We start from the raw sequence: 27,390 nt of genomic DNA on the forward strand, positions 1-27,390 counted from the left end.
GTTTGGCTCAGTGGATAGAGCATCAGCTTGCGGACTGAAGGGTCCCAGGTTCGATTCCGGTCAAGGGCATATGCCCGGGTTGCAGGCTCGATCCCCAGTAGGTTCAGGAGGCAACCAATCAATGATTCTCTCTCATCATTGATGTTTCTCTCTCTCTCTTCCTTTCCCTTTCTCTCTGAATTAATAAAAAATATATTTAAAAATTTTAAAAAACAACAAAGGAAAAACAAAGCCTTTTTTATATATAAAATCATTTAATTTCTTTCTGTGTTAAAATACAATTAATTCAGATGCAGTAGATCAGGTGACCAGATTTCTCAGGACTCCACCGGAGCTGATTCCATCTGTATCAAACCTGGCTCTGGTCACAGAACATTCACATCTTTAATTCCAAATACTGAATGGGATGCAAATGATGTAATTAATATCTAACACATGGGTATATAGTTACTTGGTGGTCATTGCACGAGGTATCAACAACGCAGGCTCAAAAATTAAGATGTACAATAACTTGGCCCTTTCCAAAAACAAGTGTATTAGGATACTAAGCTTACACCTTAAATGAATCCAAAATAAATACTGATTAAGTGCTAGCTCCTGTGAGGATCATGCATGCAGAGACTACTTGCATGTGTGGCCAGTTGTAACAGAAAGCTTCTAGAATCCCAATAGTGCCTCCTCACAAGGCCTGTCCTGAGTGTGAGGATGAAATGAGAATAACACATAGCTTGGCCGGGCTGCTGGATCTCATGTTCCAGTGGAGTTTGGAGTTCAGTGTAATTTTTAATAGTTTCCAACAGAAAGCATAGCAATTGCATTTTTTACTGGTCACTTCTTTCTATCTGTGAGGCCTGGAGCTGATAAGGAAGTTCAGACATTTTCTGGTTTGAGCAGATGAACCCCAGGGTTGCTAATCAGGGGTCACGGATTCCTTCAAGCTGTAGTGTCCTTTGGTGTGAGGATTTTCATGCTCCCCTCCTCACTGCTGATCATGCAGTGCAAAGAGCACTATCATCCTAATGATGAGAGTTTCCATTTTTGCTTGAGCCTCAAGCCTTATTTCTTAGCCCTTCTCCCATTACACATCTTCAAGCTGTTCTAATGCCCATAGACACGGTCTAGCGCTGCACACCAAGTTCTGACAGCAAGAATAAGCCTTACCTAAAGAGCTTATATATGACTAGGAAACCTTCCAAAGGATGTAGGCTAGAGGAAAATCCTTATGATTACCACCATGTAGACAACCCACCTAAAGTATAACCCAGGAAATTTTAGTTTAACAATATTCTGGACTGTAACAAATAGATAAATTATCCTTCAACCAAATGCAAATATTATCTTGAGGAAAACCAGATGTGAGTGTTGTGGTCTCCTAGGTAATAAGTTAAATAGTACCATCAGTTCTATAAAGACAGACAATAGGTCTGACATTTATTGGAGTCAGTATTGCCTCTATTTAGTATCATCACAGATAACTAATGTCTGCCATGAAATCTATAAAACATGTGGCCACACTCTTCAGGGGCATCTACAGTAGGTTCATCTAACCTGTCAAGTCAGTTTAATTTATAGCCCATTTCCTAGCAGGGATTGGGGCTGAGAGGAGAGCGTTGATTTTGGTGTGCACAGGCACATTTTACTGTGTAAATCTCCTCTGTCACTCAGAGGGAGACAAGAAAGCCTCCCAAATCCAGGAGGATAGACATAGCTGGGCAGCAAAATCTGGCTATATCTGGAGCTGCTCCTCCCCCCACAGCTGAGCAGTTGTCCTCTACCAGCCACTAAAGCCCCACTCTTTACCTCCGGAGGCATCTCCTGACCCTGTGGAATGTCCACATGTTGAACCGTGCCAGACACATCTGTCTGAATCATGACCGAGCATCTGAAAGGAGAAACTCCACTCTGGAAATCAGTTTTCATGCAGAATCTCCTTCCAACAGGAATTTTTCTTCCATCCTGGAGAAAATATGAGTGTAGATCACAGTCACTTACTGATTCTTCCAGATTCAGGTTCATAATAATCTAGGCAGCTCAGGTAGCTTGGCTCAGCAGGAAGTCTGGAACTACAAGCCCAGGAAGCAACTTACTCCTTCCTTGTCACCTGTGGAAAGGGCTGCCTGCCTCTGAGGGACCTTTTGTTTTGTATACAAAGTTGGTGTGGAGTCTTGGTTCCTAGACCGGGGGAAAGGTGTCCTGAATGGATGACGGGCTGCCACAGAAAGGGTACGGGTCAGAGGGGAGGGGCAGGGGCATCTTTGGGAAAGATCCAGCTTTACCAATCTGGCTAGAATGACCTGAGGAATGGGGATGATCTCACACTTTCTGCTTGATAATCAGACCTCCGTCTAGCTCTGCCATTACCACTTATGTGACTCAGGTTAACCTTTCATCCTCTCCGGGGCAATATTCTCATTCATAAAAACAGGGATAACATGTCCACTTCACAGAGCTGTGAGGAGGCTAAAGTAGGGAAATGCATTGAGAGCCCTTGCTTCATCCCAGGCACTCAGTCAACATTGACTACATGAAAACGCCTCTCATATCACAAACTATAGGATCAGACAAAGTGACCGCTGGAGCCAACACCAGATCCCCAGAGCCATGGAAAGGTCTCCCCTCTATCTCTAGGCTTGAGCAAATAGCCCAGTTAGCTGGCAGTGCTTCCTCTTAGTCTGACCACTACACCTCTGGGGTGTAGGGACTCAGTTCCTGTGATGCTACAAGGGGAAATGGCAAAAAGAACATTCTCTGGGTTCTATTGTGGACTAGGGAACTTTCAGTGAGAAGCTGAGACTAAGGTTACATTTTACCTTCATCCCTGGCCCCTGCTTCCATTGAGCTGTTTCACTCAATAGCTTTTAATTTCTGGTCCCTCTGCAAGAGAGACAATTAAGGAAGTAAAAAACTCAGATCAGGCATTTTGCTAGTAACTCTGAATAGAGATTGGGCAAATAGGAAACTATTGACTACAATAGTTTACATTTCTCCACATTCCCCTTAAAAAGTGGAAATATGAGAAGAAGTACGTTCCAAAGGCTGAATCCTGGGGGAGACTCTCATGAAGGGAGAGGTCTAATTCTTGGTGCACTTTGCAAACAACTAATATTAAGCTGCTTTGGCTCTGCCTAGGAATGAGTGGTTAGCGAAGAAGAGAAAAAAGAAGAAAACATGAATCTGCTCTGGGATGCCCTGACTTGCATTCCTAGAGGCAGGGCAGGTGTGGAGCAGGGGGGCTGAATCCAACACTTTGTCATTAGTTCAACTCAGATGAGCTGTTCCTGGCCCCTGGAGCCAATCCCCAGGAAGGGATTCTGTGATGACAAGTCTGGCTCCATGCTCAAGCACCTTCAACTCAGCCCACCAAATAAAGTTAGCAAATTGTAAAATGTTCATCATTTCCTAGTTTTGTATTATAAAATGGAATTAGGAACGTAAATAGTAACAAGTAGCAAAACCTGGACCCTGCATAGGACTATCATCCTCTCAGCCACCTCTGCGTAGGCCAATGAGTTTGGAAAGTTTTTCACAGTTTTCAAGTTTCAGCGACTCTGCTTTCTCTTTCAATCGTTCATCTCTGTATAATCCTGCCAAATTGGTCAGCTCGGACTCTGAAAGATAAAAGAGAAACCAATTCATCAAAGAACTTGAGGTCCTTTGCTTCATTTCAGTATTTCTGGAATCAAAGCTTCTTTTACTTTATTTAATACTTTCTCTTTCAATTATATTTAAGAAACAGGCATTTATTCAAGACACAGAGTACCAGGCAACTATACTACACCAGGTGCTAAGGATTAAAGGACACCTGTGGTCCTGGAGTGCTACAGTATCTGTGCTCCGTTATAAAAGCACCAGACTTAGTTCTTATCAATAGAACATTTGGCACCAGAGTTGGGAAGCCTGTACGTGTGCAGTAAGAGGAGACTCTTTTTCACGGTCTTCCTACAAATGGTATTCAGATGGCAGTTGGGAGAGAATGGAGTCCAATCGCCTGTTCCTGTCATCTGAAACAAAGACAGCTGCTTCATTCTTTCCCTTGCATTGCTGGATCATAATTCATACACACCAACTGAGGCAGCCTACTTCTGGTGGGTAAGCCTTCTATAGAAGGCCAGGTTGCTGGAGGATTTCTTCATTCCCTCACCACATGTGGAGTCCCTGATTCAAAGGCCAGAGGCAGCTGGGCCCTTTTAAAAGTGAAATCATCTGGATCCGGTGACCTTTGTCTCCTTGACTAAAGGAATTTCATTTTCTCTTAATGGTGGGAGAAGGTCATTCTATTTTTAACCAGAATATAATCTGCTGTCTTCCCCAACTCAACATGGTTGGCTGCCTCTACTTTTTATTCTTTTGTAAAGTTTCAGAGACAATATTAGGAGGGAAGGCCTGACAAGCACCTCCAGAGACATGTTTTAACAGGATGCATGCTTGGATGGGCTGTGTGGCTTCTGAAAGCCTCCAACAGTAGGCAGCTACTCAATGTTTCAGTGGCCGTTCTTGTGAAAATGCTATTTTAATCATTTGGAGATGTGCTATCCATTCTTAATCATCTTGCCGCCAGGTTTGTTTTCCTTGGTGGAACCAGAGGCACCTGTCATTAATCAGCGAGCTGCCCGGGACACAGGAATTAGTACTTAGTCAGGGGGAACAATGGGCATTGGTTTCTGAATAAGCTTCTATCAACACAAAACACTGTCTGGCATTTCTGCTCACAATGATTCTATTTACACCAAGTAAGGCCCAGAGTGCAGATTGAGTGCAGGACTCCAGGGTGAGGGGTGGATATGCATGAAAACCCTGCCTCTACAATGAGGGCTCAGAGTCTGGGCCCTAGCCCAGCAGTTGCTTGGCAAACAGCGGGTCTCCCAGGCTCCAGAACAATGTGCTCCCTTCCCTTGGTGCGACTGCCTGCAGTGCCTGCTGGCCAGAGCTGGCCTTGGCACCGTCATTGTTGCAGGTGATGGGGCTTCATGGAGGATCACGTGCTGCACCCAAGTGAAAGCCCTCTGCTCTTAGGTGCCGCCCAGAGTGCAGCACTGACTCCATTTCCCTGGCTCCTTTGGCGCGTGGGAAGCTGTTCAGGAGGCCTCTATAAAGTCAGTCTTTCCCTTGGTTCTCTGGAATCACAGTTACATCAGTGTACGCAGCAGATTCTGTGGCTCTGCTCTTCCTTTAAACGATTTTCGTGGGGTGTTTTATTCTTCTTCTCATCCTTTCATTTTTTTTATTTCCTTAGATTTTTTGCTTACCAGGCTTATCTAAATGCCTCATTCCTGAAATCTCGCTCCAGAAAACATGAAGGCTAGTGATTCTTACTATTTTCTACATTGAAGACCATGGTAGCAAGCTGGTGAAAGATAGCTGCACATATATGAATGCCTTTCTCAAAAAGCCACATTACTTCTTGTAAAGTTCATTGAAACTAGGTTTCAATGCTTCTAGCCCAGTGATGGCGAACCTTTTGAGCTCGGCGTGTCAGCATTTTGAAAAACCCTAACTTAACTCTGGTGCCGTGTCACATATAGAAATTTTTTGATATTTGCAACCATAGTAAAACAAAGATATTTTTGATATTTATTTTCTATATTTAAATGCCATTTAACAAAGAAAAATCAACCAAAAAAATGAGTTCGCATGTCACCTCTGACACGCGTGTCATAGGTTCGCCGTCACTGATCTAGAGCTTGAGACCCCTGCTCCAGAGCAATGACCTTGCACAAGTCAGTGTTTTACGGAACCACGTCCCACACCTCTGCCACCATGCTTAGAGAAACTTCTCTCCAAACTGTCAGTGAATCCTTTGTCCTTCAATGAGCAAAAGGTCAACTCAAATAATATGTTACTTTTTACAAGTTCTGTTAATATTCAATAACTTCTAAGAGAAAATCTTTGGGAGGGACAGGATTAAGAGAACATCTTTTATTCTTTGCAAAATATTTCCCTTGCCCTCAATGCCAGTGTAATTTTGATGGACAGAGCTTTGAGTCTTCAAGGTAAACTGACTCAGGCAAATTGCCAAGAGAAGGAAGTCCCAGAACCTCTCCCAGGAGTACTCTGCCCAAAAGCTCAGATCAGAATCTTGAAAGTTGGAAGATCCCAGCCACACTTATGAGCAGGCCCCAGGAGACAGTGCTGCATCCAGTCTAGCAAGGCCAAGCAAGGCCTGGGCTCCACCACCAGGGTAAGCGTTATGCCCATATCATCTTCTATTATCCATAGACACTCCCTAGGAAGAAGTTCATTTATCCCCATTTCAGAGCCTAAGCTTCTACCCACTCTACTACCCTCTCCAGGGCCTGGAGAGGATCTCAGATCAGTTCAGGCAGTTCCTGCCTATCACTTTTGTCCATCCCAGGCCAGTGGCATGGCCACTTCCCCTGGCATCAGGTTTATTATCTAGATGCAGCTGTGAAGGAGAAAACAGCAATTGTATTCATAGTAAAGGATTACTCAGAAGTTCATTCAGATTAAGCATTCTCAGGGAGAGCAGAGAAAAGACATGAACAAAAGATTTTAAAAGATAATGGCTAACTTTGCTAAAAACAGTTTCCACTCAGTATTTTGCCAAGAGTGAACTTTGTTCTCAAGTGGGTTTATTTTTACAACCTCCAAGTGCTAAATTTAACCTTGTTGGCTGCACTTGCTGCTGGAACCGGAGGGCAGATGCTGCTGGTTCTCAAATGGCACTTGGGTTGTGTGGAGGCTGCGGACAACCATCACCATCCTTAAATACCAGAAATAGATTTTTAAGGGATGTGTGCTGATAACCCCATTTAGAACTTGTGGGTACATGCATCATGTTTACTCACTGGATTTTTATTTATATCTGGAGATTGCAAAAGCCCTGAAACTAGGCCTCATGGGGATGAGGACAAAAGCCTAGAAGCCACCTTATTATAGGTGCAATCCTTATTATAAGCTTTTTGCATAGTTTCCGTTGGGGTATGTGTGTGGGTAGGTGTGTGTCTGAACAATGTGAAATGCAGATTTGCATCTAGTTCTTGTAGAAAGCAACAAATTCCAAACCCTCCCAGGGCCCAAAACAATGGGGAACTTTCAGGACACACACTATGGCCTTTCCGTGATTTGGATCCACAAATACATGGCCTTTTAGTCTAAGGCAGTGGTTCTCAACCTTCCTAATGCCACGACCCTTTAATACAGTTCCTCATGTTGTGACCCAACCATAACATTATTTTCGTTGCTACTTCATAACTGTAATTTTGCTACTGTTATGAATCGTAATGTAAATATCTGATATGCAGGATGTATTTAGGTGACCCCTGTGAAAGGGTCGTTCGACCCCCAAAGGGGTCACGACCCAAAGGCCTTAGAACCACTGGTCTAAGGCCTTTATCTTGCTCCAATTTCTTTTCTGATTTTTAAAAACTTGCAAAACCTAGTTTAACATGAGGTCGGGTACTTCTGAACCCTCAGACTTTTCAATAAAAAAACAACTTCCTCCTCCTGCTTACTTCCCCCTTGCACCCCAGAGCCATTGCCTACCATGCTCCTAATGTACCTGAGAGTTCAGTTGCTTGTAGGGGGCAGAGACAAGGTCCCTAAGGGCTAGGGTTAGGACACTAACCCTGTTCTGTGATTCCTAAGCCTCAGCATTTTCATTGTTTTCCAGTTCTGAGAATCTTCTCTTCAAAAGATACTTGTTGAGCACCTGTTCTGAAACAAGGGCCAGGTGCCTGAGACACAAAATTAGTAAGACATGGTTCTTGTCCAGAGAGCCCATAGTTCAGCACGGAGACTGACCTGTACCTACGGAACACTAACACTATAAGGGCAGTACTCTGCTAATAGGACGAGCAGAGTGCTTTAAGAACACACAGGAAGGAGAGATTAACTTGGGGGTGGGGCTGGGATGCATGATGGGTCAGCGAGGGCTTAGCAGCACTATGACTGAAGAGCTAATTTTATCAGATACTTTTAGATGTTTAATAATACCCAGTATAAGTTTTTAAAAAATGAGTTAGAGCTCGCTTTTAAAAAATTAACCAAAGCCAAGTTTTATAATAAATAGTTACTAATGGTATATGTGTACATGTGCATGTGTGTGTGAGTTTGTGTGTATGTGGAATTCAAGTGGGATGAAAAGTGAACATACTGGCTGAGAGACAGAGCTACTCTTGCTACCAGCACTCCCCATCAATACTCACTGGAATTGAAAGCCAAGTGGCAGACACTGTTACCCAAACTGTCTTCAGAGAGGGAAACAGAGTAGAAGGCCTTCTCAGACTCACCCATAGTGAAGGGGCAGACCCAGAGAGGGTCCCTTTTGTTCTGGGTAGCCTAAGCTGACAGGAGGGGAAGGGAGGGGGCATGTGACTCAATACCAGCCGTGGGCAAACTACGGCCCGTGGGCCGGATTCGGCCTGTTTGAAATGAATAAAACTAAAAAAAAAAAGACCGTACCCTTTTATGTAATGATGTTTACTTTGAATGTATATTAGTTCACACAAACACTCCATCCATGCTTTTGTTCCGGCCCTCCGGTCCAGTTTAAGAACCCATTGTGGCCCTCGAGTCAAAAAGTTTGCCCACCCCTGCTCAATACCAACAGCCTGCAAACCTTTGGTTTGGCTCAAAAAGTAGGCTGGACCTGGCTGAAGTTGTTGGGCATTGTCCCAGGCACCAGGAGGTTTCGGGTTCAAGGGCACATGCCTGGGTTGGGCTCTATCTCTGGTAGGGGGCGTGCAGGAGACAGCCGATGGATGTTGCATTCCCACATCGATGTTTCTCTCCCTCCCTCCCTCTCCCTCTCCCTTCCTCTCTCTCGAAAAATCAATAAACTATTCTTTAGAAAGAAAAATAAAGTTAGGCTGGATCAGACAGATTTCCCTCTAGGGAATGTGGAATTAGGAAATTGGACCAAACTAGGTAGCAAAGAGAACTTCCAGAGGAAGCTTGTGATGTAGAAAGAGGCCAATGACTGGGGGGTGGGGGGGTGGGCTAGAGAAGTTGGAAGACTGACCATGGCAAGATAAGGTTATGAAGGAGGAGAGCTCGAGGAAGCAAGAGAGGGCAGTTGGCAGAGAGAGAGAGAGACTCAGAGACAGAAAAACAAAAGGGCAACTAAGATTTCCAAGTCCTGGCTACATGTGTCCCCTTTTTTATAGTATCCTGAATGGGCCTCTGTCCTCTTTGTTCATATGGCATAAGTATGTGCGACCCAAACAAGGAGCGGAGGGATCAGGAAGCTGGGGATGCATTAAGTTGGAAGCACCAGCTAAAGCCCCTTTTAGAGTATCTTACTTTGTTGTTTCTCCTTCCAACAACTCGTCTGGATGTAATCAATGTAATCCTTCTCTATCGTCTTCTCCAGTTCACGCAGAGATGCTCCCCTGTAGACCTTGTCAAAGTTTTTATCCACAAAGTAAGGCACCTGCAGGTTCTGGGTTTCTCTAGAAATGGTATAGCCCATGGCCCTGAAATATGGAGAGAGAGGCTCAGGTAAACTTGTTATATTTGGCAATATTACTCATCACTGGCCTCACAGGTACCATGGTCACAATTACCTCTTCATAGGGCAGACGTAGGTGTCATTGTCTAATGCACCTAACATCTGTAACTTCCCTAGCAAAGCAGTAACTGTAATGTTGTCATTATTGCTACTCTATGAGCATGTCCACACTGTGGATTCACCTCAGCATAGTTACTTCATTCTCTTAAAGAAGCCACCTCTCTTATATTGCTTTCTATGCTAACAGTAGAATGCTAATGCTTAAAAAACAATTTGGATATTGTGTAGGACCTAGCATGGTACCTGGCACGGAGCAGGCTATTGGTAAATGTTGGTTGAATAAACTGATTGTTACAGTACACTATCCTATATAATAAAAGCCTAATATGCTAAGTGTCCAGTCATCCATTCAACCAATCAAAGCATAATATGATAATGATATGCTGAGGCCACTCAACTGCTTGCTATGATGTGCACTGACCACCAAGGGGCAGACAGTCAACCGGTTGACTAGCTGGGGTAGACGCTCCTACCGGTAGGTTAGCTTGCTGCTGGGGTCTGAGCAAGACAGGCCGGACATGCCCTGGAGCCCTCCCGCTTCCTTCTCCGGCTCTGATCATGCACCGGTGGGGGTCCCTCAGCCTGGCCTGCGCCTTCTCACAATCCGGGACCCCTCGGGGGATGTCGGAGAGCCAGTTTTGGCCCAATCCCGCAGGCCAGGCCAAGGGACCCCACTGGTGCATGAATTTGTGCACTGGACCTCTAGTTTATAAATAACCAGATAGATTACACCCACCTAGCATCAATCTTTAGGACAAAATAAAATGTACACACATAGCTGCTAAGTGAGAACTGCAAAAAACTAAGAAAAAAGTTTTAATGATGCTTCTGGGCTAACTCTCTGTGGTCTAAGATAGCCAATGGTATTTGGTGCTTAGAAACATTGACAGGTCTGGGTTAACTAAATTCTAACCATAAAGAAGTATAGAAGGGAACTCAAATTCCAGTGAAAACAATGTGACAGCAATGTGCAAAATGCAAGTTGATTTTATTCAAACTGGACAAATTCTATCTCAAATGAGTTATAGCTGACTTTTCCCCAGCCTTCTCCTTTGTTCTCTCTACTTAAGGATCTTGCTGAATGTCTAAGAGCTCTGGTCATGACTTCTCTCACTTCCCTTTGGGAAGCTGTTAGCAGGTTTCTGACTGCCCCACTACCTGACAAGAAAGGAGGCAGCAATAGCGTATGGAAAAACATGGCAAGTCAGGAAATGGAGGGAATCAGGCCACTGTAATCTAATAGTAATGACTTATCTCTGAGTCTCAGATTTCTTCTTTGTAAAATGAAGATATTGACTTAAAATGATAGTTTTCAGTCTATAGTGATCATCAACAAAGACTCTTCCTATTGCCCTGGCTAGGCACCTCAGTTGGTTGGAGTGTCATCCCATACACCAAAAGGTTACCACTTAGATTTCTGGTCAGGGCAAATACCTATGTTGCAGGTTTGATCCTGGGTCAGGGTGTGTACAGGAGGCAACTGATCAATGTTTCTCTCTCACATCAATGTTTCTCTCTCTCTCAAGTCAATAAAAAAATGTCATCAGCTGAGGATAAAAAAATATATTAAAAAAAAAGATTCTTCCTGTTGTGTATTGCCTCATGGACTGCATTTTGTAAGGTTTTTGTCTGCTAAACTATAATAATAAGTAATGACTAATTTATCATGATTAATTTTTAAAAATAACGATTCTTGAACATTCATATGGGCCAGGATAATCTGGAAGGCTTGTTGAAACTCACATTATTGTTCTGGCCAGTTTGCTTAGTGGTTAGAACATCAGCATGTGGACTGAAGGGTTGCAAGTTTGATTTCTGGTCAAGGGCATGTACCTCAATTGCAGATACCCCAGCCCCAGTAGGGGCTCGTGCAGGAGGCAACTAATCTATGTGTCTCTCTCACCTCTCTCTCTCTCTCTCTCTCTTCCCTCCTCCTCCCTACTTTCTACTCTCTAGAAATCAATAGAAAAAATATCCAAATATCCTCGGGTGAGGATTAAAAGAAACAACTCTGAGGTTCTCATCCTCAGAGTTTCTGATTCCATAGATATGGAGTGAAACCTAAGAGTATGCATTTCTAATACATTTATGTTTTTTAAAATATTTTTTTATTGATTTCAGAGAGGAAGGAAGAGGGAGAGAGAGACAGAAACATCCATGATGAGAGAGAATCATGGATCGGCTGCCTCCTGCAAGTGCCCCACTGGGGATTGAGCCCACAACCTGGGCATGTGCCCTTGACTGGAATCGAACCTGGGACCTTTCAGTTTGCAGGCTAATGCTCTATCCACTGAGCAAAACAGTCTAGGGCAAGAGTATGCATTTCTAACATGTTGCCAGTTGATGCTGATTATGCTCTGGGGGCTAACTTTGAAAATTGAATTAATTGAAATAATTAATGGAAGAAATTAAAATATTCCTATGAGAGCTCATAATCTGCATGAGATACAAAATTGCAATGATTTTCTACATTTTCAGCAAAAGAATGTGATACTATGGTTGACTATGGAGCCTTATGAATAAATGTTCTATTTTTGCAATTTCTTAAATTTAAAATCACTGGATCTCAGTTACTATGTTCCCAGATCCAGGTGGGGAGGGAGTGGGGGAGTCCAGCAATCCTATCACAAGCTCAGTAGGCCCTTTCTAACATGGTGTGATAAGGATTTAATCTGAACTTGGAGTTATTTTATTAGTCCTTCAGAAGCCAGTTGTTGCTGTCCTGCAACTGACCAGATGATGTCGCTGTACAACAAAACAATCCATGTCCTGAGCACACAGGAAACTGCCTACAGGATTTTTGAGAATTTTTGCACTATTACTACCCAACTGTTCCTTTAAATACAAAATCTGTGTTTTTACAACAAAAGGTGAAATGAAATGTTAGTAACATACAGGAAAAACCTTCAAGTCTTTTACCCTTCAGATTATTGTTAAGATTCATAAATATTTGACTTACGATTTGTAGAATAGACTGTATGGGGGATTAGTAGCTAGCAGCTGAGTAATAACAGATATAATCACAATCACAAGAACGGGAAGTAACTGAATAAATGCAGAATATGTAGTCTGAAAAAGAAAATATATTTGGTGTAAGTGTTCTTCATCAATATAAAACTTATAGAAAATAAGATTCTTTTCCCAAAGAAAATACAAATTACCAATGCACTGCCCAAAGCCCAAGGCTTTTTTGGGAAGGCTATACTTTGCAGAGAAGTACCAAACAACTCTGTTCTTTCTGCTGAGAAATTTGAAGGAGACCCACCCACAACCTGATTGACACCCAGTAATTCTCCTGTATTCCCCTTTTCTAAGACAAATGAAGCAGACACTTCTGGGTAAGTCTGCCCAGACTGTTACTCTCATGGGGTCGTGTTAGTATTATATAACTTTGTTGCTGGTCACAGCTGAACAGACTGGGGGACATCTAACCTAGCAAGGATAATCACATTCCCCACCCCATAGGAATTTGGGGTTGAGATCTATCACCAGTGACTGCCAGGTAGTCACTCTTACGCACTGGGGATTGGCCATTTGCAAAGGGAAGTAGGACAAACCAGGCTGATTACAGAGAACAAAGCAGATGAAAAGAGATGGGAAAACTGGAGATAATATGGCCCCAACTAGTCACGGAGAGCACAGTTGTGTGGGTGCCTGACAGCACCCCAGTGCCTGGTTTCCATCTATCATGAGACATAGCTGCACTTCCTGCCCTTGAACTTCATGAGACCCCCCTAGATCCCTTACCTTAAATTGATAATTTGTATCTTCTGCATTCAAGAAAACCTTGACTGAAGTACCCCACAAGGGAAATAGTTTCCTGGGCCAGCCACCAAAGAATGGGTAGGTAAGAGAGTTACTATTCTGGCCTCTTTGAGCCAATTACCCAGCTCTTCTTACCATTGCCTCTGCTTTTCTAAAGCACATTTCAGTAACATATTCTCAGGTTAAACTTCTAACACCTGATCAGATACCATAAAGGCCGCTTAGTACAAGTGTTTATGAGCAGCAGCTCTCCTGTCCTCCCGATGTACCTGAGGTTTATCCTCTTCCTCCTCCTTCCGTTTCTGCACCCTCTCCTGTCGGTGCCGCCGGCGGTAATAGTGGGTATCATCTGTCACGTTTGAAAACATATGAATATTTCCTGGAAAAGAAGAAAAACCCTTAGTATGGGATATGGCAAACACGTCTTCCTTGCCTTTTCCAAGGTCCTTCTTCCCAATTAGGTCCTTTGTGGTTAGAGTATTGTCCCATTTTGCCCAGTAGAAAAATAAGACAGTAGGTAAGCCAAGTGAACCAGCTGGAGATGGAATGTGCCTAGCTCTCCTGCCTTTATTTAAATAGTCCTTTATAAGCAGTGAGTGAGACAACTCCAACAGGGGAGTAAAGAAAGAGCATCTGGGCCATGGGTCTTGTCTGACTGCTTATGCTTTTGCTTCCTTGCCCAATATCAGAATCTTTAATAGCAACTCATAAAATTCATCTTACTTCCTGGGCATTTAATTAAACCAATTTCCAACTCTCTGGGGGTGCTTTTCTAACTTTTATCTTTATATAGCTGCTATTTTGCAATAATAATAACAAGAACAAATGGTATATTGTTACTTATTTATAAAGCACTTAAAAATATCTAATCCTCACAGCAGCCCTGTGAGGTAGGTATTACTAACTCCATTTTTCAGGTGATGAAACAGGAAAAGAGAGACTAAGTGATTTGGTCAAACTCATGCACAGTTGGAGGCTAGAGACTTGACTCAAATCCCAGTTCACCTGATTCCAAATTCCTGCTGTTTTCATCATATCATGTCCCTCCATTCAGATCCTCAAACAGGAGCTTGCTGATATATAAATTTTTTCAGGATAATTTTGGGATACTGACCTGTAGGAAATTGTCCTCCAAAGAAGACATTGAATAACTCTTCTGGAGTGATGTCAGCTTCAAAGTCCCTGTAATAATGATAAGATCTGGCTCGAGGGGCAGTGAAAGTCACTTGTTCATCTCCATATTCATCATAGCGGAGTCTCTTGTCCGGATTGCTAAGAACTGCAAAGGCATTTCCTATTGCTGCAACCAAAACAAAAAAGTACCTGAGTACATAGTCTTTGCTGTAGCTGAGGATGATCACAGTAGCTGCAATGAAAAGCCCACAGTTGATTGGTGCTGGATAACTTCACAGGGGCCTAAGACTGTGGTCGGCAAACTGCGGCTCGCGAGCCACATGCGGCTCTTTGGCCCCTTGAGTGTGGCTCTTCCACAAAATACCACTTGGCCGTGCACGTACAGTGCGATTAAAACTTCGTGGCCCATGCGCAGAAGTCGGGTTTCGGCCTGGGCGAGTCTACTTTGAAGAAGTATGTTGATATTTGGCTCTGTTGACTAATGAGTTTGCCGACCACTGGAAGGGAAGTGGTTGGGCCTAGAAAGTTCACCAAAGTGCTTGCCCTTGAAATTTTCCATGATCTAGTTTGAAAACAACACTTCACTCAAGATGAACTAAGAACTACTGTTTTCATTCATCAAAAATGTTTTTATTTCATTTGAGAGCTATAGTTTATTACTGGAAATAGTTCATACATAAGTAGTGGTGTTCCACTTGAAGTATAGAAACAATCTCCTGAATGAAATAACCAGTAAAATTATTGTTTGGCTAAAAGCAAAATCCTTACTCATCACAATCTTATTCAGCTTCCTTTACAAAATGGCCTTTAGAAATTAGTGAGAGATCAAAGACTGAATAGATTACATATGCTTAGCATCACCTCTCCTCCCTATTTGTCCAATTTCATTTAACATAAACATATAACCCATATCTCTAATTAAAGAATGCCCCCAGAAAAATCTTTTTGTTTGTTTGTTTTTGTTAATCTTCAACCGAGGATATTTTTCCATTGATTTTTAGGGAGAGTGGAAGGAGAGGGAAAGACAGAGAAACATCGATGTAAGAGAGACACATGAGTTGGTTGCCTCCTGCATGAGCCCCACCAGGGCCCAGGCTGGGGAGAAGTCAGCAACCAAGGTACGTGTCCTTGACCAGAATCAAACCTGGACCCTTTGGTCTACAAGCTGACACTCTTTTCACTGAGCCAAACCGGCTAGAGCAGAGAAATCTTTTAAAACATCCCCACCCCTACCCATGAGTAGGTCAACTCTATCAAAACACATTCAGAAAGAGCATTTTTTTATGATTCTCCTACCTAAGTAATTATTAAATATTTACAGCAATAAAACAGCTAAATAGAAAAAAAAAACCCTACAAAAACCTAAATAAAGTTGCTTAAACATTCACATCCCTTGAAATATGGCAGATTTATCAAAGAAATGGCATTAGTCTATGAGATACCTTACATGAAGGTTTAAAGAGAAGGTGGGTTACCTATTCGTTTCCTTGTAGAAACTGTGGGGAGAACTAGATTCACAACAGCACATAATCTGAAGCAAATGGTGACTTAAAAAAATTTCTCTAATTTTTTAATTTTTCTTTTGAAAAATTTCAAATCTATAAACAAGTTGAAAAAGAGTACAATAAACACATGTATACCCTTTACCTTAATTCATCAATTTTGCCACACTGCTTTCCTTAACTCTCTATACATACATACATACATATCCTATATCCTATATAATAAGAGGCTAATATGCAAATCAACTGGATGGCGGAATGACTGGTTCCTATGACGTGCACTGACCACCAGGGGGCAGATGCTCAACGCAGGAGCTGCCCCCTGGTGGTCAGTGCGCTCCCACAGCAGGGGGGCACTACTCAGCCAGAAGCCAGTCTCACTGCTGGCGAGTGCAGCAGCGGTGGCGGGAGCCTCTCCCGCCTCCATGGCAGCGCTAAGGATGTCCAACCATGGGGCTTAGCTGTCATTTGGACATCCCCCAAGGGCTCCTGGACTGCAAGAGGGCATAGGCCTGGCTGAGGCACCTGCCCCCAGTGCACGAATTTCATGCACTGGGCCTCTAGTTACATATACATTTCTTTTGCTGAGCCATGGGAAGTAGGCTGCATTATAACACTTTACCCCTAATATTTCAACATGTCTTCTAAAAAGAAAAACATTCTCCTACATGATCACAATGCCATTATCACAGCTAAGAAAGTAACATTATTACCCAATAAATCCATGCAAGGTTTATGTATTGCATTTGGTTTCACATCTCTTTAGTTTCTTTTAATCCAGAACAGTCTCTCCAAATTACTTGCTTTTCATTATATTGAATTTTTTGAAGAGTAGCTCAGTGTTCTTTGTAGAATGTCTCATATTTTGATTATTTTCTCAATATTAAATTCAGGTCAAACATTTTGGCAAGGATACCACATAGGTGCTATACTAGATAATGTTAGGTTGTTCCAGTGCTAGTGATAAGTTGGATTATTTGGTTAAAGTGGTGACAGCTAGATATCTCCATTATAAAGGAATTTCCCCCTTTTATAATCAGTAAGTATTCTGTGGGGTAATACTTTGACATCATGTGAATATCCTATTCAGCAACCATCTATCACCCATTGGTTTTAACATCCATTGATAATCCTTGCCTGAGTCAATGACTTCACTGGCTTGAAGCTCTTAAGTAAGATTTTTATTTGTTTATTGGGTCAAAAATATTTTTAAGAATGTTTCTTAAAGTATCATGGAAATCAATGGAAAAAAGTTTACACAGATTTTTCATATGAACATGTTAATAACAGGTTTCATGAACAAAGAGCTCCATGGCCAGAGAAGTTTAGGAATGCTGTCTAGGCCCTACTTAGCTTATAAGTTCCACAAGAGGAATCACGTTTGTTATACTCACCATGACATCTGGCACACAGATATTCAATAAATATTTGTGGAATCAATGGATATACAGTTCCAAAAAGTATTACAAAGAAACCAAATATTTTTTCCAAAAGAAATTAAGGTGAAGTGAATGAAGACAGGAGGAAGCTATTCTGATAATCACTATTTAAGAGGTGTGGCAGGGGAAAAAAAACCTCTGCTGTGGCTTTATAAAAGAATTACAGGGGAGTCTGAAAACAACTTGTTATGAGAGAACATCACAGGAAGGGCAGAATTAAGCCCTAGTTCAGGACCAGACCTTTGAAAGCATCTGTTGCTCCCGGAGCACAGTTCTTGTCAGGGTGAAATTTCAGGGCAAGTTTTCGGTAAGCTTTCTTAAGCTCTTCATCACTGGCATCTCGAGAAACTCCCAGAATTTCATAGTAATTTCTGCATTTCTTGATTCTAAAAACACACATCAGAAACATATATGTCTACAAAGGTCTCTTTTTTAAAAGTAACTGCAAAATAGTACACTGATCCTCCCTCCAACTGGTGAGCCCTAAAACAAACTTAAAAGAAAATTGCTGAACACATTAATGAAACATTCATAGTCATTAACAATGTCCTCCCACTGAGAACTCAATGCCTTTCAAAGTATTTTTACATCTAATATTTTATTCTTTCTATATTCCTGCAAGTGAATAGAACAACTGTGCTAAATCTTACTATCAAGGTGCAGGCTAGGGTCCTGAGAGTTGAACCACAGGACAGTAACGCTAGAAGAAACACCTAACCACCCTAATTTGTGTGCATTTCTCTCTTTCTCTCTCTCTCTCTCTCTCTCTCTCTCTCTCTCTCTCTCTCTCTCTCTCTCTCTCTCTCCTCTCTCCTTATGGCTATCTTTTTTTTATTTTATTGATTTTTTACAGAGAGGAAGGGAGAGGGATAGAGAGTTAGAAACATCGATGAGAGAGAAACACCCATCAGCTGCCTCCTGCACACTCCCCACTGGGGATGTGCCTGCAACCAAGGTACATGCCCTTGACCAGAATCAAACCTGGGACCCTTGAGTCCGCAGGCTGACGCTCTATTCACTGAGCCAAACCGGTCAGGGCTATGGCTATCTTTTTAAACTTTGTTTTTAAAAGTTAATATAGACACATGGTAGAAGAAAAATATCCAACAGTACTAAATTATATACAGTGAAAAAATTTCCTGCTTCCCCATTCCCTGTCACCCAGTAACCCACCCTAAGGACAACCACTGTTATGAGTTTCCTTTGAGTCCTATATACAGAGTGATTATATGTATAGATACCTTTCTATTTTTTCTTACTTAAATGGCAGCTTTTAGATAATTATAATCACCTCTCTAAATTAATCTTGCTTTTATAAACTAACAATTTCTCTTAGAGATTGATCCATAACAAACAGAGATAGGAAGTATAGAGTAATAGTTTAGACTAGAGTGTCAGTTCTGAACATTCTGATCTCAGAAAATTTTTTATGCTCTTTAAAATTATTAAAGACCCCCAAAGAGCTTTTGTTCATGTGAGTTATATCTATCAATATTTACCTTACTAGAAATGAAAACAAAATAAATTTAAAACACAGCCCTGGCCAGTTTTTCTCAGTGGTTAGAGTACCAGCCTGTGGACTGAAGGGTCGTGGGTTCGATTCCAGTCCAGGGTACCTCAGTTACAGGCTCTATCCCCAGCTGCAGTTGGGGCGTGTGCAGGAAGTAACCACTCGATGTGTCTCTCACATCAATGTTTCTCTCTCTGCCTCTTCCCCTCCCTTCCACTCTCTCTGAAAATCAGTGGAAGAAATATCCTGGGGTGAGGATTAACAAAAAAAATTTTTTAAAAACATAAAAAATTTTTTAAAATATAATTACATATAGGTAGCCTCTCAGAAACTTCACTGTACAATCCTGAGAGAATAAGAATGAAAAAAGGCAAATAATGTATTATAAAATAATTTTACACTTGCAGACCCCTCAAAAGGGTCTTGGGATTCCTAAACCACACTTTGAGACCTGCTGGACTAGAGCATGAACTCTGGAATAAAAATGCTTTGGCTGGGATCTGATCTTACTGTGTAATTAACCTCTGTGCCTTAGTGTTGTCTTCTGAAATGGACTAATAATGATTAATATTTTCACAGAGTTATGATTAAATGAAATATTCATCAAAGTGCTTGACAGCATCTGCCATTACGTAAATATTGGCTAGTATTATATATCTACCTCACTCTTTTATTTTTATTTTTTTATTTTTTTTTTTTATTTTTATTTTTTTACCTCACTCTTTTAAAAAGCTGCACATTATTGATGTATATACTAGTACATCCCCTACTGATGGGCATTTAGAATGTCTCCAGTCTTTTGCTACTACACAATTCAGTTAGGCAGGCAGAGACCCAAAGCCTTGTTGAAGAGTTCATAGTAAGTAACACATCTTTTTTATTATAGCCATCCTAGTGGATATGAGATAGTATGATATTTCATTGTGACTTTGATTTGCATCTCCCTAATGACTAATGATGTTGAGCAATTTTTCATGTGCTTATTGGCTATTTGTTTGTCTTCTTTGGAGGAATGCCTATTCAGATCCTTTGCCCATTTTACAATTGAATTGTCTTTTTGTTTTTGAATTGTAAGAGTACTTTATATGGGCCCGGCTGGTGTTGCCCAGTGGTTGAGCATCGACCCATGAACCAAGAGTTCATCAGTTTGATTCCTGGTCAGGGCACATCCTATGCCCAGGATGCTGGCTGTAGGGGCGTGCAGGAGGCAGCTGATCAATGCTTCTCATAGATGTTTCTATCTATCCTTCTTTCTCTCTCTCTAAAAAAAAGAGTATTTTATATGGATACAAGTCCTTTATCAGATATATAATTTGAAAATATTTTCTCCTGTACTGTGGGTTGATTTTTCACTTTCTTGATGGTATCTTTTAAAGTACAAAAGTTTTAAATTTTGATAATATCCAATTAATCTATTTTTTCTTTTGTTGCTTGTGTTTTGGGTGGCATATCAAGAAATCATTGCCTAATCCAATGTTACAAAGACTTGCATTTATGTTTTTTTCTAAGAGTTTTATAGTTTTCACTCTTTTTTAAAATATATTTTTTTATTGACTTCAGAGAGGAAGGGAGAGGGAGAGATAGAAACATCAATGATGAGAGAGAATCATTGATTGACTGCCTCCTGCATGTCCTCCACTGAGGATCGAGTCAACAACCCAGGCATGTGCCTTGACCAGGAATCGAGCCCTGACCTCCTGGCTCATAAGTCAATACTCAACCACTGAGCCATGTCAGCTGGGCTATAGTTTTCACTCTTACATTTAGGTTTTATATTCGGTCTTTGAATTAATTTTTGCATTTGTGTGAGGAGGGGTCTAAGTTCATTCTTTTGTATGTAGCTATCCAGTTGTCCAAACAACACTTGTTAAAGACAATTTGTTACCCCATTAAATTGTCTTGGCACTCTTGTCAAAAATCAATTGCCCATAATATAAATAAAGGTTTATTTCTGGACTCTCAATTATATTTCATTAATCTACATGTCTATCCTATACTAGTCCACATTGTCTTCATTACTGTAGCTTTGTAGTATGTTTTAAAATTAGGAAATATGAGTCCTCCAACTTTGTTCTTCTTTTTCAAAACTGTTTTAGCCGAAACCGGTTTGGCTCAGTGGATAGAGCGTCGGCCTGCGGACTGAAGGGTCCCGGGTTCGATTCCGGTCAAGGGCATGTACCTGGGTTGCGGGCACATCCCCCATGGGGGGCGTGCAGGAGGCAGCTGATCGATGTTTCTCTCTCATCGATGTTTCTAACTCTCTATCTCTCTCCCTTCCTCTCTGTAAAAAATCAATAAAATATATTTAAAAAACAAACAAAACTGTTTTGGCTATTCATTTCCATATGAATTTTAGGAACAGCTTGTCAATTTCTGCAACAAGAGCAACTGGGAATTTGATAGGGATGTATTAAATCTGTTGATCAATTTGGGGATTACTACAAATTACCAATAATAAGCCTTCTAATCCATGAACACATTATCTTCCCATTATTTAGATCTTTAATTTCTTATAATAAAGTTTTATAGTTTTCAATATAAAAGTTTACTCTTCTCTTGCTAAATTTATGCCTAAGCATTTTATTCTTTTTTGATAGTGTTATAAATTAAACTGGCTTTTGGGCATTGTTTGTCGTCCCCACCCCACCCCCATCCCCATTTTTGGATTGTTCATTGCTATTGTATAGAAAAACAGATTTCGGTATGCCGATCTTACATTTTGCAACTCTGATGAACTCATTTATTTGTTCTTTTTTAAAAATAGATATATATACTTTATTGATTTTTTAAAAAATATATTTTATTGATATTTTTACAGAGAGGAAGGAAGAGGGATAAAGAGTTAGAAACATTGATGAGAGAGAAACACCCATCAGCTGCCTCCTGCACATTCCCTACTGGGGATGTGCCTGCAACCAAGGTACATGCCCTTTACCAGAACTGAACCTGGGACCCTTCAGTGCGCAGGCCGACGCTACATCCACTGAGCCAAACCAGTTATTGATTTTCATATGTTAAACAACCTTGTATTCCTGGGATAAATACAACTTGGCCAAGTCCACAATCCTTTTTATGTTTTTATATGTTTCTGAAATCTATATCCATGGAGACATTAGTTGATAGTTTAAATTTCCTGTGATGTCTTTGTCTGGTTTTGGTTACAGGGTAATACTGGTCTCATAGAGTGGGTTGGAAAGTGTCCCCTTCTCATGTATTTTTTTTGTAATAGTTTGTGAAGGATTAGTTAATTATTGTTCAGTAGATTTTACCAGTGAAGCCATCCTGGCTGGCATTTTCTTAGTGGTAAGTTTTGTGACTATTAACTCAATCTCTTTCTTATAAGTCTATATGATTTTCTGTTTCTTCTGAAACAGTTTCAGTAGTTTGTATCTGCCTAGGAATTTGTCCATTTCATCTAGGTTGTCTAATTGGTTGGCCTACAATTATTCATAGTTATTCATAGTACTTTCTTATAATCATTATTTTTGTAAGATTAGTGTGATGTACCCACTTTCATTCTTGATTTTAGTTATTTAAATATTCTCTCTTTTTTTTCTTCTTGGTTTGTCTAGATCAGAGATTTCCAACTGGTGTGCCACAAGAATTTTTAAAACATGCAATACCTACTAGCCAGGGGTACTGACCTCTTTTTCTTTAGATCAGGGGTGGGAAACTTTTTTTCTGCCAAGGGCCATTTGTATATTTATAACATCATTCACTTAACATCATTCACTTAATATAAATTTATGTTGCTATGAAAAAAGCTCCTAGAGTTACTGAATTTCAAGTCCCTCTGTGGTTGCCTTGGCAGGGCCAGACCGAATGATTCTGTGGGCCTTGTACAGCCCAAGGGCTGGATGTTTACCACCCCTGCCTCAGACTGTCAAATAAAAACGACAACAACCGACAACAGCCATCCGGCGTAAATGAATCAAAATTATACCTATTCTTTGTTAGATCAAAAAATATATTTTTTGGTGTGCCACAGAATTTTAGTAATTAGTTTGTGTGTCATGAAATGAAAAAGATGAAAATCGCTGGTGTAGATAAAAGTTTGTTAATTCTGTTGGTATTTAAAAAAAACCCAACAACTTTTTGTTTTGTTGCCTTTATTGCCTTTCCATCTTCTATTTCATTTATTTCCACTCTATTATTTCCTTCGGTCTTCTTTCTTGGATTTAGTTTGCTCTTCTTTTTTTTTTTTTTAATATATTTTATTGATTTTTTACAGACAGGAGGGGAGAGGGATAGAGAGTTAGAAACATCGATGAGAGAGAAACATCGATCAGCTGCCTCATGCACGGCCCCTACTGGGGATGTGCCCGCAACCAAGGTACATGCCCTTGACTGGAATCAAACCTGGGACCCTTGAGTCCCCAGGCCGATGCCCTATCCGCTGAGCCAAACCGGTTAGGGCTGCTCTTCTTTTTTTGTTTGTTAGTTTGTTAAGGTAGAAGATTAGGTTAGTCATTTGAGATTTAAATATATATTTACAGCTATAAATTTCCTTCTAAGTATTGCTTTAGCTGCATCCATTATGTTTCAGTATGCTGTATTTTCACTTTCATTCATCTCAGAGAATTTTCTGATTTTCCTTGTGATTTCTTCTGTAACCTTTGTTATTTAGGAATATGTTGTTTAATTTTAATATTTGCAAATTTCCTTCTGTTGTTGACTTCAGAGAACATACACTGTATGATTTTTTTGTTTATCCTCACCCAAGGGATAGAACCTAGGTATGTGCCCTGATTGGGAATCGAATCTGCAACCTTTCGGTGTATGGGATGACACTCCAACCAACTGAGCCACCTAGCCTGGGCCACTGTTTGATTTTTTTTTTTTAATTTTATTAAAAAAAATTTTTTTTTAATTTATTTCAGAGAAAGGAGAGGAAGAGAGAGAAGAAGCATCAATGATGAGAGAGAATCATCAGTTGGCTGCCTTTTGCAGGCCCCCTACTGGAGATCGAGCCCACAACCCAGGCATGTGCCCTGACCGTGAGTCAAACTGTAACCTCCTGGTTCATAGTTGAAGCTCAATCTCTGAGCCACACTGGCCGAGCAGGCCACTGTATGATTTTAATCATTTTAAATTTATTGAGGCTTGTTTTATGACTTAACATATGATCTATCCTGGAGAATGTTCCAAGTATATTTGAGAAGAAAGTGTATTTTGCTGTTTTGGGGTAGAATGTTATATAGATGTCTGTTATATCTAGTTGATTTTTCCTGCCTCTTTTATAGAAGCAGGAAAGATACCTCAGATTACACCTCACTACTCCATGTCCACCTAGTTCTGCCCCTGAGGTGAAGAAGCTATTATGCTTCAATAATAATAATAATAATAATAATAATCTATAATTTAAAAAAAGCATAATACGCTAATTAGACCAAACGTCCTCCTGGATGAGCTTCTGGATGAAGCCAGGGCTGCAAGGGAAGCCCAGGTCCCAGGTGCCAGAGGGAAGCCGGTGCTGGCAGCCGGGGGAAGGAAGGCCTACTCTTGCACGAATTTCGTGCATTGGGCCTCTAGTAATAATAATAAACAATAACAATAGCAGCCAATACTAATAGTATATAGCACATTGTGCCAGGCATTCTACATAAAATCACTCAATTAATCCCATCACAGTCTCACCTTTGTACCCCAAGCAGCTGGTCCTCAGTATAAGTGGCACTCCCCTCGCCCTGCCAGGTCTGATTCCACTCATTCTCAGACTTCTTTTCCTTTTCCGCCTTCATGCAGTTACAGCAACCACAGGGATCATGACTTTCAGGAGGTCTGTCTTCTGGGTATTTGTTTCTTCTAACTGCATCAATGTAAGCTGCAAAGCAACAGCCCCTCCATTAGGTCTCAGTCTGACCTGCAAATCACCTTTGCTACCTGCCTTAAGCCATCTGGGAGGCTGCTTGTAGATATGAGCAGATGAGGGCCAGGCTACTGACATCATGCTGACTTTTAAGCATCCATACAAAAACGAAGAAACATCTTCCTTGAGAAAGCAATACAGGAAATATGGAGGCAAACATGAAAAACTTATAATGCCAGAAACATAAAGCATAATAATGTCCACCATAGCTACAGTGGTCAGTCAGCAAATAATTTTGACTCAAAACCAGAAAAGGTGCTCAAGAGTTGCCTGCCCAATACCTTGCCTTTAGTGCAATGCTGTGGGAAGCCTCGTTCTCTGTGGTCCACGGTCAGAAGTGACATTGCTCATAAAATAACAGTTTTTGTTGCAATTCCTCCCACCACTAAGATTTAAAATAGAGACGAGTTCAATTCTTTTAAACTGATGTTTAGGACACTGGTTAAATAGATCAAGGAGATGTACAGGTAAGATCTATTCCTGACCATAAAAACATTATAAAGGGAGAGAGTTCAGTTAACCCCAACACCTGCAGAATGTAAAGAGGACCTTAGTAATCCAGTCAAAAAAGGCAAGTACTCATGTCCCACCTGGAGGACATGGGAAAGGTTTTTAAAACATTCTTCTCGGGCTGAACATCCCCTAGTGACCGTGCACTGCTCCTTGGCCAAACTTCTTATCATGGGCTCAGGCGCCTCCCTAGCCTCATCTCTGACCACATGCTTGTTACCAGTCTATGTTAGCCACACCAAACTCCTTTCAGATCAGCAGTGCTTTCTCTTTTCTCTGTTCCTTCTGCCTGCACCATTCTTCCACTAGGTCAGCCTGACTAACTCCAACCATTCGCTATGTCATCCTATGTAACACTATCTCCGTAAGACCTCTGACACCCAGGCCATGTTGGGTTCCTTGTCAGTGTGCTTCCCAGAACTAGACCTTGCTGTGTACAGCCCAGGACTTAACTGGCCCTGTTCTGTAATTGGCTGTTTGCCTGTCGTACTCCCTTAGCGAACTAAAGAGTTCTGTGATCTCAGGGGCACACGTCTGTCAAGTCCCCGCTGCGGGATCAGCAAGCATAATGCAGGATTCAAAATAGGTATTGGATCAATACTCTTTGCCTGACTGTAGGATAGAAAAGGCCGGCCTGTCGGCCTTGATGCGGGCTGCAGAGACGAGAGCAAACTGAGACCAAGCATCCAGCAGCCCAGTTTGGTAGCGAGGATAAGGGCCGGGAAAGAAAGCTGTGGGAGACCTCACAGCCTGCTGGCCCTCCGGACACCCAGGTGCAGGCGGTCTGACTGCCGCGGAGCCGGGGCGGGGCCTGGCGGGGCGGGGCTGGGGGCTGGAGGCAACAAGTCGTCACGGGTGACTCTGGGCTGCCGGTCGGTTCCTCTGCCTGAGCCAGCGCTCCTGGTTTCTGGATCGTACCCTGGGCGGTCCACCACCTCACCCGGAACCCTACTCGGGCTCAAAATGTTCTCATAGGCCTCCATTCTTCCCCTGAGGCCCAGCATCTCAGCCCTCGGGCACCTTCAAGGTCCCCATCCCTGATCTCTGCCCAACCCTGCCCTGTCCCACCCTAAAACCAGGACCTGGTACCTTCGGTCCAGCGCTCCCCGCTGCCCAGAGTAGCTGCCATTTCTGGTTCCCAGTCAGCAGGTCAACCGAACCTCCCCGGCGCCTGAGGCTGAAAAAGATGGGGGGCGGGGCAAGACGCGCAGGGCATGCTGGTCGTTGTAGTCCAGCCCATTGAAGCTGCGGGACATTGGACTACAACTTCCGGCAGGCTCCGGACGAGGGACAGTCGGCGATGCTAAGGAGTAAGGGGTTCTTACTTGGTGAAAGCGAGGCCTGTGGGGGTGGCTTGCTGCCAGTTGACTGCTGCGCGGCTAGTGGCTCACAGCAGGAAACCATGGCCCTGTGGGCCCAGCTTTTCCTCATCTGCGGAGTGGGGATAGTGGCTTTGGCTCTGCCTAAAACTGGGGACATTCGAGGAGGCGTGATGAGATCCTGCCTGGAAAAGGCTTTGCAAACTATGGGCTAGAGCGTGACAGTATGACTATTTTTCTCCTCAGGACGTCATTTAAAAATATACACTAATGCCCCCTGGTCGGATAGCTCAGTTGATTAGAGCATCGTCGGGATATGCCAAGGTTTCGGGTTCCATCCCAGCTCAGGGCGCATAAAAGAATCAAAACAATGGATGCATAAATGGGAATAGCTGGCTTCTCTCTTTCCCTCCCTCCCTCCCTCTCTCTCTCTGAGATCAATAAATAAAAATTTAAAGAAACAAACATACACTAATGCCTGTTGGAGATTCAGAGACAGGTTTGGGGATTCTGAACCCAACCTTGGGAACTTAAGAGCCACAAAAGGTAGACACGAGTGAGGTAGGTTTATATGGTTAGAGAGCAGTCTGGTATGCCACTCCTCCCCCAGCTCTTCAGGCACAAGGTCATTAGAGGAACCACCAGAGGTCAGGAGTAGAGAAAGAAAGAAAAGAGCAGGTACTTATTGGAGTCGGCCTTTGCTGTTCTTTATCCTTCATCCCCTCCTACTCCAGGACCCTTCTGAGGCTTTTCTTCTCTCCTTCACCCCAGTAGTTTCCTTGGCTCATTCCCTTTTATCTGAAAGACCAGGCC

At 42.0% G+C, this 27,390-nt stretch overlaps 1 protein-coding gene across 3 annotated transcripts; it reads right to left on the reverse strand.

The window, feature by feature from the left end:
• Positions 1 to 231: 231 nt before the first annotated feature.
• On the reverse strand, positions 232 to 26,481 carry DNAJC18 (DnaJ heat shock protein family (Hsp40) member C18). Of its 3 annotated transcripts, XM_059698553.1 has the most exons (9): positions 26,348 to 26,481; positions 24,517 to 24,703; positions 17,610 to 17,755; positions 14,409 to 14,594; positions 13,564 to 13,673; positions 12,489 to 12,598; positions 9,262 to 9,434; positions 3,462 to 3,608; positions 232 to 1,956 (listed from the first exon to the last, which is right to left on the reverse strand). In XM_059698553.1, exons 1-8 carry the CDS (start codon positions 26,385 to 26,387, stop codon positions 3,484 to 3,486), a joined length of 1,077 nt encoding a protein of 358 aa, XP_059554536.1. In that variant the 5' UTR covers positions 26,388 to 26,481; the 3' UTR covers positions 232 to 1,956; positions 3,462 to 3,483. The 3 variants fall into 3 exon arrangements, with proteins under 3 accessions (XP_059554536.1, XP_059554535.1, XP_059554537.1); XM_059698552.1 differs by lacking the exon at positions 232 to 1,956 and having other exon boundaries at positions 3,393 to 3,608; XM_059698554.1 differs by lacking the exons at positions 232 to 1,956; positions 3,462 to 3,608 and adding an exon at positions 6,699 to 6,721.
• Between the last annotated feature and the right edge of the window lie 909 nt (positions 26,482 to 27,390).

Source organism: Myotis daubentonii, chromosome 5, assembly GCF_963259705.1.
Source record: "Myotis daubentonii chromosome 5, mMyoDau2.1, whole genome shotgun sequence".
In the NCBI taxonomy this organism is placed as follows: Eukaryota; Metazoa; Chordata; class Mammalia; order Chiroptera; family Vespertilionidae; genus Myotis; species Myotis daubentonii.

Bases quoted from the DNA above. Each gene is read 5' to 3' on its own strand.
- DNAJC18 (XM_059698553.1), bottom strand. From the start codon at position 26,387: ATGGCAGCTACTCTGGGCAGCGGGGAGCGCTGGACCGAAG. The intron at 17,756-24,516 runs GTGAGACTGTGA...GTGTGTTTTTAG, and splicing joins CAGCTGCTTGGGGTACAAAG to AATCAAGAAATGCAGAAATT. The intron at 3,609-9,261 runs GTAAGATACTCT...TTTATCTTTCAG, and splicing joins TTGGAAGGAGAAACAACAAA to AGTCCGAGCTGACCAATTTG.